The sequence below is a fragment of the Rhamphochromis longiceps genome, linkage group LG17, assembly GCF_057381845.1.
Source record: "Rhamphochromis longiceps isolate RC_006_pf linkage group LG17, R_longiceps_female_GT1.1, whole genome shotgun sequence".
Lineage (NCBI taxonomy): Eukaryota > Metazoa > Chordata > Actinopteri > Cichliformes > Cichlidae > Rhamphochromis > Rhamphochromis longiceps.
The window spans coordinates 4,343,152-4,356,360 of NC_140573.1; the positions used below are offsets into that span (position 1 = coordinate 4,343,152).

At 41.6% G+C, this 13,209-nt stretch overlaps 1 protein-coding gene across 9 annotated transcripts in view; it reads left to right on the forward strand.

Moving 5' to 3' along the window:
- The window catches only part of nav3 (neuron navigator 3), a 405,702-nt gene that overhangs the window by 292,162 nt on the left and 100,331 nt on the right, over positions 1–13,209 (forward strand). For all 9 annotated transcript variants that reach the window (XM_085385777.1, XM_085385778.1, XM_085385771.1 and 6 more), the window contains 2 exons: positions 7,151–7,223; positions 12,843–13,017. In XM_085385777.1, coding sequence (XP_085241903.1) covers positions 7,151–7,223; positions 12,843–13,017 — 248 coding nt within the window. The remainder of the gene's footprint in view (positions 1–7,150; positions 7,224–12,842; positions 13,018–13,209) is intronic.

A 13,209-nucleotide genomic window follows, 5' to 3' on the forward strand; every position in this document is an offset into this window, starting at 1 on the left:
AAGGGAGTTGATGCAGAGGTCACGGACAGCAAGAGAACTGGTTTATTTGAAAGAAAGGCTGAGTGGCTCTAAATCCTGAATGTGTGGTGAACCACTCTAACCCGTAGTATCCTTCAGGCCTTGGCTTTTTATGGGGGGGAAAAGAAAAATCATGTTTAATTCTGCTTGCTAGACGTTTGGACTACAAGTGGCCTCTAGAGAGCACAGGGATTTGGCTTTTTATCCATGTAAACCTTTAGATTTCAAAGCAGCAGTGATTAATAAAGTATGTTCTGGCTGTAAAAAGTATCACAACTATGTGTTGTCTCCACAAGTGAGGAGTTCTGCCTCATTAGGTTTCATGTGCCAAGAGGAATTAATAGGTACAAAAACAGTCTTTATCTTTTGCCATGTGGGGTGATTGGAAGAAGAGAGATGAACTTTGATACAGGGATTTCTGAGGCAGAGCTAATTTTGTTTAGCTCTAGTTGGTATCGATTTTGGTCTTTTAGAGAAAAGTCTTAAAAGGGTGGCGCAGTGGTTTGTGTCTGCAGGATTTATTTGGATACACCTGAGTCATCAGTCAACTTTCATTACCGTGTTGGGGCAAAAAAAGAATCTCAGCGTCCTTACCCGAGGCTAGCGCGCCGGCAGGGCCTGCCAAGCGGGAGACGGAGGTCGGCGTGCTGTCCGGTCCGGCCTCTCTGCCACTAGACGCCAGCGTGCTGTTCGGTCCTGCCCGCCTGCCGAGCCGCCGGGGAGCCTCGGCTCATTGCCGCCGCTGGACACGAGGGCGGATGGACACCTCCCTGTCGCTGGGCCGGGGCGCTGATTGCCTCTCCCGATTTCCTGCCGCGGGGGTAAGATTCGCCGGCCTCAGTCGGGTATGTGGCGGGGCGTGGTCTACGGTGCAGCTGCTGCAGTGGGCCGGACGCACCTGGGCCACATCCGCAATCACGCCTCTCCGGCTTAAACTTGTATGGCCTTACTTTTGTGCCACTATTCTGAGCGCACGTAAAAAAAAAAAAAAAATTGCAGGTGCAAGTGTTGCATTTTGAGAAATTTATTTTGAGCGAAGAAAAGCTCAATTTGAGTGAACAAAATGTATTTCAGTGTTTGCTATTATCCATACACACACACAATAGCAGCCCCTCTCACCCAGTTTTTGCATTTTCATTTTTATGTTTGTTTGTTTGTTTGTTTGTTTGTTTGTTTGTTTGTTTGTTTGTTTTTGTAACAGTATAAATAATGAAAGGTGGTGGATTAGCCAATTGGTCATGATCAACTCTGGGCTTGACCAATTACAATACATCCCTATTGAGGGGGAAAGGAACGTGATTGGTCCCGTACTTCAGCTAGAATGAAAAAAGGCACAAAGCTGTTCTTCTCTCATTCTCTCCCCCTCCCTCTCCTGTTGCTACTTCTATCATGAAACTGATCAGTCAGCTGATCGGCTTTTCTGCCAGAAGTCCCGTCTCTCTTGTTTATCGCCCACTTTGCGCCAGAAAGAGGAAATGCTGCACTAAACAACAGCAGCACGTTCAAGCTTGATCAGCTGTTGTTAGAATTTATTTAATATTACTTTCTAGTATCACAGGTGATGGCAGCTACATTGTAGCCACAGCCACCCTGGGGCGCACTGACAGAGGCGAGGCTGCCGGACACTGGCGCCACCGGGCCCTCTGACCACCACCAGTAGGCAACGGGTGACGTGTCTTGCCCAAGGACACAACGACCGATTGTGGCACAAATATAACGGTGTAGAGAAAGAGTTGAACGCACACGGGCAGAAATGTTGATAGCGCGAGCAACACATGCAAAAAACTGAGGGGCTGCTGTTGTGTGTGTGGATAATAGCAAACACTGAAATACATTTTTTGAACGCAGCAATGAATTTTTATTCACTCAAATTGAGCTTTTCTTCGCTCAAAATAAATTTCTCATCAAAATGCAACACTTGCACCTGCAAATTTTTTTTTTTACATGCGCTCAATTTTTATTTATTTTTTTTACGTGCGCTCAGAATAGGGCACAAAAATAACGCCATAAACTTGGTGCTCTGACTGTTGTAGGTTGTTGTTGTTGGTATATGTCCGACTGTGAGCTGCAGAGCTGCAGCCGAGGGTGTGAACAGCAACCGTGAATAAATATGTGGTCGGCTCCGTCACTCTCCTGACACAACGCACAAACAAGAGCCTCTATTAAATCTCCCAGTGCTGCGATGGCCAGGATTGCAATTATGTTTCCATGTAGGTGTGGAATAACATAAATATATATAATAAATAATAAGGATTCATATAATGATTACTGGCTTCAAAATAAAATGGTTTAAAAACAAAAGCTATAACTCTACTGAATCATGCCAAAACTTCACAAAATGGCTCTGTTTGTGAAGCTTGAGTCATCTGTGTTTTTGAAAAACGGACTGAAGGATGTAAGGTGGCATTTATTTTCCAGTGGAGATGTAGCATTTTAAGTAAAACCCTTCAATTACTTAGCAGTGCTCATGGGCTACAAAGCGCTAACGCCTGGTTTTCCAGTCTTGTCTTGAAGAAGGTTGTTTTCTGTCCCGTAGAAAGTGATAATTGAGGTGTTTGGCTCATTTGTATTTGACAGTTGCAATATAAGGGATAACACTTTCCAATTCCAACCATCATACATCAGTCACTTGATACTTTTAGAGAGGTCCAACGTGCTCCAGTTCACTTTTCATATGTAAGATGGGACTTCGGGGAATTGAACTGAAAACATGTACAGTAGATGTAGCCAACATCTAATGTTTGTCTTACTGAGTCTTACTGGAGTAGAAAGAATAGGAGAATGTACCACTGTAGAGTTGAATTTCTATAACTTTGCTTTTTAAACTGAAAATTTTAAGCAAAGACAAGATTTTTAACACAAGTACTATTAAATATTATTTTTATTTTGTGGTTAGAAAAATTCACAGGGTGTTTTAATGGAAGAAAGAACACCTCAAGACAAAAAGTCTCTAAACTGTTTGTGTAGTTTTGATTTATATGAAAAAGCAGTAGCCATAAAGTCCTCAAGTGAACATTTTTTTGTTTGTTTTGTGGTTGTTTTTATTTTAAGATGCTATTAAGGATAAAAAGGTGACACATGACACAACAATGCCACATTCATCACAGATACGGCATTAAAAGCAGCCCTTTGTTGTAACATCTTTTAGAGCTTTCAATACCCCACCATGATAGGAAACGTCTGGCGTATTTCAACCTGGTTTATTTAACATTAATAGCCTGTCTAATACGGCACAAAGTCTCATTCAAACTTTGCACTCTTCACCTGTGTTTGGGGAAATAAGGAAATCTGGTAACTGGAATGACTTTTGTGCCAACTGTATAAAGGATCTGCATGTTTCCGATTGAGTAATTGCTATCTACACTCACTACATATATGATGATGGCTGCCTGTAATGAGGGGTGGCAGTCAAATGGTATGCTACATTTCCCTAAGTATGTTAGTGGGGGAGCCAGGGCTGCTCTTAGTCACTGATTCTGTTCATTATTTCTATGGATAGAATTTCTAAGTGGGGACAAGGGCCAGAAAACTTCCACTTTGGTGGCCCTTGGTCTCATCTCTACTTTGTGTAAATCTTGTGGTTGTGCGGACTTCATCAGATGGTGGCCTCTAGCTTTCACTGGAGCAGTTTTCAGCAGCAGCAATGACAATTAGCACCTCCGAGTTTGAGGCAATGGTTGTCAGCCATTAAAGGGAAAAAACACTGACAGTGACAGTCTGGCGACCTGTCCAGGGTGTACCCTGCCTCCAGCCCTAGCTGGGATAGGCTCCAGCGCCCCCTGTGACCCTGAAAAGGATAAGCGGAAGTGAATGGATGAATGGACACTGACACTTGGGGTCAGGGACAGGTTTCTGCCCCAAATGGAGAAGTTTAAAATATCTCTGGGTTCACGGATGAGGGGAGAAGGGAGCAGGAGATTGATAGATGGATTTAGGCTTCACCAGTCCATCATGACAAAGAGACATCTGAGCACTTCATTATTTCTGTGACGTATATGATCATTGCAGAGGCCTTTGTATCACATGGACAAAATTTGAAACTGTTCTCTCCATATTTAGCAGGTTAGGGTTTTGTAATACAAATGCAAATAAAATGAGTGTAGCTCATTTGTGTTCCTTTGGCTTTACCTCAGCATCCAATGATTTTATACAAGACAGTGTAAGACAGGTGTACCAGGGAGTCCTCATCCTCAGAAAGGATGAAACTTGCATAAGTCGTCTTTGCCCTGCTGCCCATGTTACAGAGAATCAGGAATTTTGATTCGGACTGTGACGCTGTAAATGAAATGTAGCTTAATTCAAAGTTATTCATCGCAGAAACTTAACAGCACCCCTCATTCCTCCTTCCTCTCGTGTGTGTGTTTTACATGTGCACTCCTGTCACCCCTCAATATGTGCTCCCCTTTTTCTGCTTAAAGTATTTCATGATTTAGTAAAGTGTGCCTCATCATAATGCCCCATTTTCAAATGGCTTTTAATGGCTTATGTGGATCTGTGTGATGCCAGGATGTGTAGGAAAAATAAATTATGTCGGTTTCTCTAGAGGCTGTTACAGGATGCCACAAAGCCAATCCACCCACCAAACTAGCAGTTAAACATCGCCAGGACCCTGTGGAACATTAATGCTCCAGCCGTCATCAACGCCTTCAATCATTATTCCCCTTGTTTACGTCATTTTGCAGTTAATGCAGACTAAAAACAAACAGCGGTTATGTCTAAAAGTCTCAGAATTCATAGTTGGTTCACCACTTGAAGTCACAGAGGATAACAGCACAGGCTTGTTTCTGTGATGCTTTAAAAGCTGGCAGATCTGTCTCCAACTAAAGAGATTTACTGCATGTTTATGGGTTTGGTCCTTTTTTGTCTTTATCAGCTATTAAATCAGACTTCAAACACATACGTTGCCCGTGGAGAAGATGCAAAGTAGTACAGCACTCCTTTGTGTTGTAAATATTTGCAACTGAATGAGCTGAGTTGAGTTGCTGATAAAAACGTCTGTTATCTCGCAAATGTTTTTGATGGCATATCTTTTGTACCTATAAGCTGTTTGTTTTGGCAGGCATTAGACTGCGAGAACTCCTACACCACACATCTTCAAACCTAATTAGACTGACGTAATGAGACGAATGCTGCTTCGCACATGTCTCTCAACATGCAAACTTCTAAACGTGCGTCTGGAAGAATCAAACAAAGTTAACGCCAGAGCACACATGTTCGTCTTTGAGCGCAACATGTGGGGAAAGAATATGGAAACCGAAATGTGTGGGGGTTTGTTGTGTGTGGGTGGTTATAAGTTGTGTCAGGCAGATGGAGAAGCTCCGTCTGTGAATTTGTGTCCCATGCAGCCTCCCATTGGTACAACCAGTATAAACATCATATTTGGGAGACAAGGTGGCTGCTAAGTGGTTGCTGTACTTCAGCAATGGCTTTTGAGGTGCTGTTTGAGCCTTTGAGTGGACATCACAGCTTCTTATTATTCAGTATACTTACTGCTTTTGGCGCAAATGATCTCTTTTTAAATCCTTTTTGCCAGCTAGTGGCGTCCTACAACGTCGTCCTGAGGGCATTAGTTCAAAGTCAGAGTAAAGAGAGTGTTCTCTGTCTCACCAATAGATGGTGCTTTCCTTAAGACAAACTGATGATCCAGCTTGTCTAGTGAAGTTTAGATCACCATTCATTTTTCCAGCAGTTCTGACAATCCCGTTCTGTTTGTTCCACAGTCAGGTTGACAGTGAGCATAAGGATCCTTTCCATCAGTCCAAAGCCTCATAATGTCCTGCCAAAAAATGATCTCTGATTAGTTTTGTTGTAAATGGAATCCGCATTAACCATAAAATTAATTGTGTCATCATACTATTTTAAGTGCTCTAGCTTGTGCTGCATGTGCGATTGTGTCAGCATGATGATTCATATGGTAAAAGATGAAGGCTTTCTGCAAGCCTTCATCTGTAGGATTTGAATCCATCTTACTTTATTGGAGAAGTTTAACTTCCTCACTCAGCTCACTTATATTGAGCCTTTTGTGCATTGCAGGGAGTGACAGAGTTAAAAAAATCTGTGGACACTACTGCTTCAAGTAGCACTCAGACCAGGGCTCTGCACCTGTGTGAGGAAAAAATCCACAGAGATGTTTTATCAATTTTTCTGAGGTTTTTTTTAGCTTCACCACATATGACCGCTGTAGCCCTGCCCTAACATTTAAAATATCAAGTTCCGTGTCTTGTTACATTTAAGCTGATTCCTTACTAAAAGACACATAACACATTGAAGACAATGCAGTTGCCAAACAGCCTGTGTACAGATATGACTCAGTGTCCTGATTCTTTTTGATGAAGAGAGAAAAGAATACAGAGCAAGCGCACATTTAAAAGAGAGAAAAAGCTAGCAGGCTTTAGAGGGCTGACAGGGAATTGCAGCTCATGAATCATCATTGCCCGTTGGATGTCTGGCTGAGTTGCCCAGCCTGCCCTTTGTATGGCCCTGACACACTGCGCTGCGTAAAGCGCTAAGACCTTTGGCCTGATCATAAAAGGCCTATTAAGGGGGATTGGCGGGTGGCCACCATGTTAATGAAGCGACCCGCTAGCTGCTGTCAAGGATGGCAAAAATCCCCCTCATAACTGCAGCCTCAGTGCGCCTTTGTACAGCTGAAACATAGGTGGGAGTTGTTGCCTACACTGTGAGCGTGGGCCACACTGTACTATTGTCATTGTGTTTATGTGTAAATTATGCGAACGCTTATTCCTGTGTTTGTCTCTGTTGTTGGGTTGTATGTGTCAAAGTACCACATATCTTTGTGTCTTGCTTATATATGTTAGTACTCTGGGGGTGTATTTCTACCACTTACCAGCATACTGTGTACATATGGCCTTGTGTCTCCCCTTGAATCCGTGAACATGACATGCAGCGGATTGTGTAGGTGGCGTCACACTGCAGTCAGTATGTCATGCGGCCTGATCCCAAGGTTGTGCGGGGGTCGGGTAATAACCACACAATGATGTTCTTTATGGGTCATAATGCTGATAAGCTCCATCCTCTGAGCCCTCTGCCCCGAGACATTTAGGCTCATTGAATGTTAAGTGTCATCACATCCTTTGTGCTTTGTGCTGACTGTCTGCCATCTTCTCAACAGATTGAGAATGTGGATGCCTGCCTCAGTTTCCTGGATGCCAGAGGAGTGAATGTACAAGGGCTCTCAGCAGAAGGTAGGAATAATACAAAATTTGAGGCCTGATTAAACTTAATTAAGTCGGTGGAGCAGCAGAAGAGAGATGTGGCTGTTGTATTTGTCTAATTTCTAAATCTGGAAAATTAATTTGGCTTCAATGCGACCCATCCTCTGTGGGTAGGTTTCCATTTCTTCACAGTACCAAATGTTTTCAGAAACCTGGTTTAAGCCTGTTTCCGAGACATGTGAGTGTACTTCACGGTAATGGAATTTACCACACTGGTATCATGACAGCTTTCACTATGGCAGTGTAGGCAGTCATTAGGGCATCAGAGTGGATTGTGGGAGGATAAAAACTGCAGGGCTGGATTTGCCTCCTGACCATCAGGGTACACAGTACATGCTTTATAAGACACGCCAGTCTTATGAAGCATTCTACTCTGAACGGCTTCTGCCAAAGTGAATGATTGTCTGAAACTGTCTCACAAGGCTAGGGTTAGACATTCCAAACAATATATTAAGAATACGTTTTACATTTGATTTGACTCTGCAGGGACACCTTAAGGTTCCATAAAAAAGTATCTGTATGTACAACTGCAGTCAAAATGTCTTCAGTACAGCAAGCAGCACATACAGTGCAGTGAAAACTTATTTGTGCCATTTCTGTTTTCTTTTTTTGGCATATTTGTCACACTTGCATGTTTCAGATAATCAAAAATCATAAATAAACTGTGATTAAGCATATTTTTTAAAAACTGAATTAAATTTTGCAAGCTACACCAAGGTATGAATAATTCTATTCTATTTAATGTTTATAGCACCGAATCACAACAAGAAATCACCTAAATAGAACCTTTCTGAGAAAGTGAAGTAGGATAAAAGATAAAATAGATAAAACGCATCATGCTACAATCTAAAGAAACTTAAGAACAGATGAAAAACAAAATCATTAACATCTGTCAGTCTGGAAATGGGTACAAAGTAATTTCTAAGGTTTTGAGGCTTCAGAGAAACAAAGTGAGGGCCATTTATCCACAAATGAAGAAAACTTTGGACAGTGGTGAGGATATCAGGAGTCACAGGCATCAGTGACTCATCCAGGAGGTCACAAAAGAACCCAGAACAACATCTATAGAACTGCAGGCCCCACAGTCTCTGTGAAGGTCAGTGATCATGATTCAACATAAAGAGTTCCGAAGCAAAAATCACAGCTGACCACACACACAGACACACACACACACACACACACACACACTGGGAAAAAAAACTACTTGATGATCCCAACACTTTTGGTAAAATAATCTGTGGACTGACAAGTAAAACGCAAAACTTTTTGGAAGGTTTGCATCCTGTTTCATTCATGCATAAAACTAACACAACTTTTTATAAAGAGAAAATCATACCAACAGTCAAACATGGTGGTGGTAGTGTGACGAGGCTGCTTTGCTTCTTCAGGAACTGGACAACTGTCTGTCATTGATGAAAACATGAATTCTGATCTCTGCTAGACAAGGAGAAGGACAGTGAAACACACATATTCACGTTTGAACGACTCAAAAGAACAAGATGGAGTTCAGGACATAAAATCTGATTGTGATGCTTTGCATGACTTTTAACAGGCCGACCTCTACCCAGCATCCTTCAGGTTTGCTGAATTAACAAAATGCTGCAAAGAAGAGTTGGCCAAAATTCTTCCACAGTGATGTGAAAGACTAATTTCAGTCTTTGCTGCTCAGCCAGTTAGGTTTGGGGGCAATTACTTTTTTCATATAGGGAAAGGTAGGTTTGCGTAGCTTTTTTCCCCTTAATAAATGAAATCGTTGTTATTGTTACGTTTCAAAGTACGGAGATCTTAAAGAACATTTAATAGTTTCTCTGTCAGTACGTATTGGGATGGTTATATCATATTCATAAAGGTTTATACTCACAATGCACATCTACAAGGACCAGTGCTTGCTCCGACCCATGTTGTTTCTGCTCCCTTTAAATATTAATGGGCTGAACTTGCCCTTGACATCTCGAGCAGCAGAAATAGCCTAACAGGCTGACACACTGACCGACAGCTCTAAATTCTCCATGCTCAGTTACAACACTAAAAACAGCAAAGTGACTTGCTGGGCTTGGAATTTCAAAGTGGGTCTGTAAATATATGGGCTATTTGGTTACCCTGTTCATTGCTGTTGCTGATGCATTTCATTTGCTGGCTTCTCTTGGTCATTCTTCTATTGAGCATGTGTTGGTTGTGTTTGTGACTTGAATGAGACAGCCGTGTCTGCCCTCTCATGTCTAACTGAATTTGCCCAGGGCTTTCCTGGCAATATGCAGTCTTTATTATAGTTTTACAAGATGTGGGAATAAAATAAAGTGGGAGGCTTGATGTGCATACAGGAACCTAGAAACTACTTATTGCAATAACTATTCCAGAAGTCTCCTTGCAGCTCACTGGTGGGAGGCTTTAAACCAAAGTTCCGGAAAAAGTCGTCTCATTGAAGAGTGTTTTAGTCCCCGTACAAACATTTCACCGAGGGGACTTATAGGCTTTAATGAAATTGAGTCCACACACTACAGAGGAGGATGATGGTGGCTTTTTTTACTAAAGACTTGAGACAAAGAAAGACTTCCAATTAAAATTCAATAACCTAAGATCTCCCGGATGTGTTGGCACAGTGGAAACTGATCCCAGACATAAATCCTCATGACTAACTAAATCTGACATTTTTGCAAGGATACATTTCAGTCATTGTTGCAACTTACACTATCATCACCTAAAGCCTACTTAGCATCCATACTAGTTGCACTAATATTATTAATATGTTTGAAATTGCAGCTTCCAATGTTTGCACTGCTACTGAGAGCATGCTGCTGTGTTGTCAACTTAAACATGTTATAAAGACAAACTTCATACACTAAAACACATGGTCAAGTTCGACCCTTTTGGACACAAAATATCTCAAAGCGGCAACATAAAGTTTTACCTCTTCAAATGCGATAATTATCTTCAGGAAGTTCAGTGTAGCATTTCCACCCTTAAAAGCAGGTGTAAAGCCCCCAAACACATGTTTCCTACACTTGATAATTGGTTACATTGAGGGGTACAGCAGGTCATTAAACACTCTTTCCAATGCAGGGTCTCACCCACTGAGGCTATTAAAAAGACAGGCTCTTTTTGGTTCCAGTGCTACCAGGAAACCTATAGTATGACCTACTCAGCACATTAAAGTCCTTTTCATTAGTGGCTTTAGGACAAGATCAACCACGGGTACACACTTGTCCTCTGATCAGAAGGCAGGGCCCAAGCCTTTCAAGTAGAGGTAGGAAAGGTAGTAAGACAAAGCAGTGCAATGATGGAAAACGTGAAAAAATTAGAAAATACAATTATTTAGAAAAAGCTTACGGAAGTAAAGAGAAGGCAGAAGCTGCTGATGAGAAAACTGAAGGAGGCAACACAGGCTATTAGTGATGACATGTGTTGCCTAGCCTCGCTGTTTCATTAAATAACTTCTTCTTTAAATGCTCCAGAGCAGCATTTCTCCTGCTGACACTTGCTGGCATGAAGCAGGTATGGATCTCTGACAAAAAATGTCTAATGTGAGCTTTACCAAACTGCCATTAGTGTCTCACAGAATCCTGCAGTCTTCTTCTTTTTTTTACTCTAAATGGACAGAAAAAGGTGGCTCACCGGGAGAGTTTCACATCACATTTTGAGCCGGCACTCATACAGAGCTTTTGTTAGATGATAAGCTGAGTAATTTGTGTAGAAACTCTTGCCAGAAAAGTAACTGAAAATATGGCAGAATAGTGACGTCAGGAATTCATCTTCATACCTAAATTCTAAACACAATTTAGGTTACAACTGTTAGTCCTGCTTTCCTAAACAACACAAATATTTTGAAGACAAATCAGCCTTTGGTTGTGCACATGTTCACAAAACGATTGCTGTATTTACAGTTTCACTGCACTAGAATAAAATGTTGGCCCGTGAACATAGTATGCATGGCAGTCATGCTGGCTCCAAAACATGTCTGTCATTGCCAATTACCTCTAAAGTCATTTGCAGGGGACAACGCTGTTACACGGCTCTTTTAACAGATCTGGGACTCATCCCCTGTCTAAATGGAAATTACATGCTACATGATAATTTGAAAGAGGAACTAGATCATCCACCAAAAATTAAAGGCATGTGAAAAGACAACATCTTCTCAAAAGGGGGATAGAAATTAGCATTGCTGAATTGCGTGGTTGGTATTGTCACCTTGGCCCAAGCCTGCATCCTGTTAAAGTTTCTTTAAAGAAAATGAGCTGCTGAGTTTTTCCACAAAAGCACTTATTCTGTTGGATCGATAAAGCATTATTCTGCTTCTTGTCCTCAACAGTATCATTTCAGCGGGGGCTGGGGTTTTTTTTGCAAAACAGTTTTAGTCCCAGTGCAGCAGAATCTGCAACGTTATTTTCCCTAAAGCACAGAAAGCGTTTTCTGTTCTGATTCTCTCAAAGGCCTAGTGTATATTACCACCTCTGGGTGTTAGAAAATAGGAAACGCCCCCAAGAGATTAATCTTCCCTAACTTTCACAGCCTCTGCAGCATAGCCACGGATGGCCGGGGGAATGTTTGTTCCTCACCAGATTGAAAAATGTAGTAAAAACCCTGTGTCAGCCACTGCCATTCTTCCCAAGAAGTTACTTTATCTGCAGCTCTGCTATTTGTTGAAGATCCAATATCCAAAACGTGAATTCTATCTTATTATTGTTGTTTGTTACTCTTTTCTGCTGTGAGCTCATTTTGCAGCATGAATATGGTGATTCATTCGTGGTTATCAGGGCTGCTGTTTTCTAGCTTGTTTCATTTTAGTTGTCATTCAGATAATAAAATCCAAACTGTTCATTCTTCCTTTTTATCTCACGCATTTGAATGGTTTTGCCTTCATCAGTACACAGAAATGTGTCACTTCTACCCTCACCCAGCAGCACATGCAGTCACTTCCTTATTTCATGGCGAGAGCAGAACTATAAACAAAGTAGCTCTTTTATATTTTTGGCTGCTTGTCCAACAGACTTGTGCCAGTAATACATCAGAGTAGTAGTTCCCTACTGGTCACCGCTCCTAAATTATCCAGCTGTGTGTAGCTCGGGTTAGAGATGCTTTATTTGGATCTGCAGTATAACAGCTGGACCTTCTTCTGAGCAGTGGCCTTAATCATTCCTGCTAAATACAGTTAAGTAACTGAAGTGCTTATTCTATAACTCTGTGTATCTTTATGTAATTGCTCTTTTTAAATACTTACGTTTGCTTCACAACAGCTGCTCTTGAGCTCTGTCCCTGAGTGTTTTTTTCTTCTTCCACAATCAGCATATGCTCGTTTTATAGTGCTTGAAAGTCAAAATACATGTTCTGGGAAAATGTTATCTTTGGCTGATTACTTTCACTTGCAGAAAATACTTTAATTCCAAGAAAATGCATAGGTAGATTTAGAGGATACATGGATGCAGGCAGATCGCACATGTGTGCTCTGCGTGTACGCTCGCGATGACTGAGCTTGAGACTGAAGTCACATTTCTATTCATAGAGAATTTGATTCTGTAGGTCCATGGCTGTATGATGGAGGAATTGTTAAATAACTAACACGGCAAACACTTACAATCCATTTTTACCTTCCAGAAATCAGGAATGGCAACTTAAAGAGCATCCTGGGTCTCTTCTTCATCCTGTCACGCTACAAACAGCAGCAACAGCAACAGCAGCAGTATTACCAGTCCCTGGTGGAGCTCAGCCAGCAGACCAGCAGCACCGCATCATCTGCCAGCAGCCACAAATCACAAGAGATGCAATCCAGGTATGTTACACTAAACATGGACACAGATTTTCATGCCGATCAGTCTTTGTTTTGCTTCCCTTGTGCTGCCTGCCTGTTTGGGATGCATGCTTGATGTTGCAATATTCATTGATTTATCACTTTCAGATGCTCAATTAGGTCCTGTTACAGTTTTTCTAAACAGAAAACTGAGGGATGTGACCTCCTCTCTGT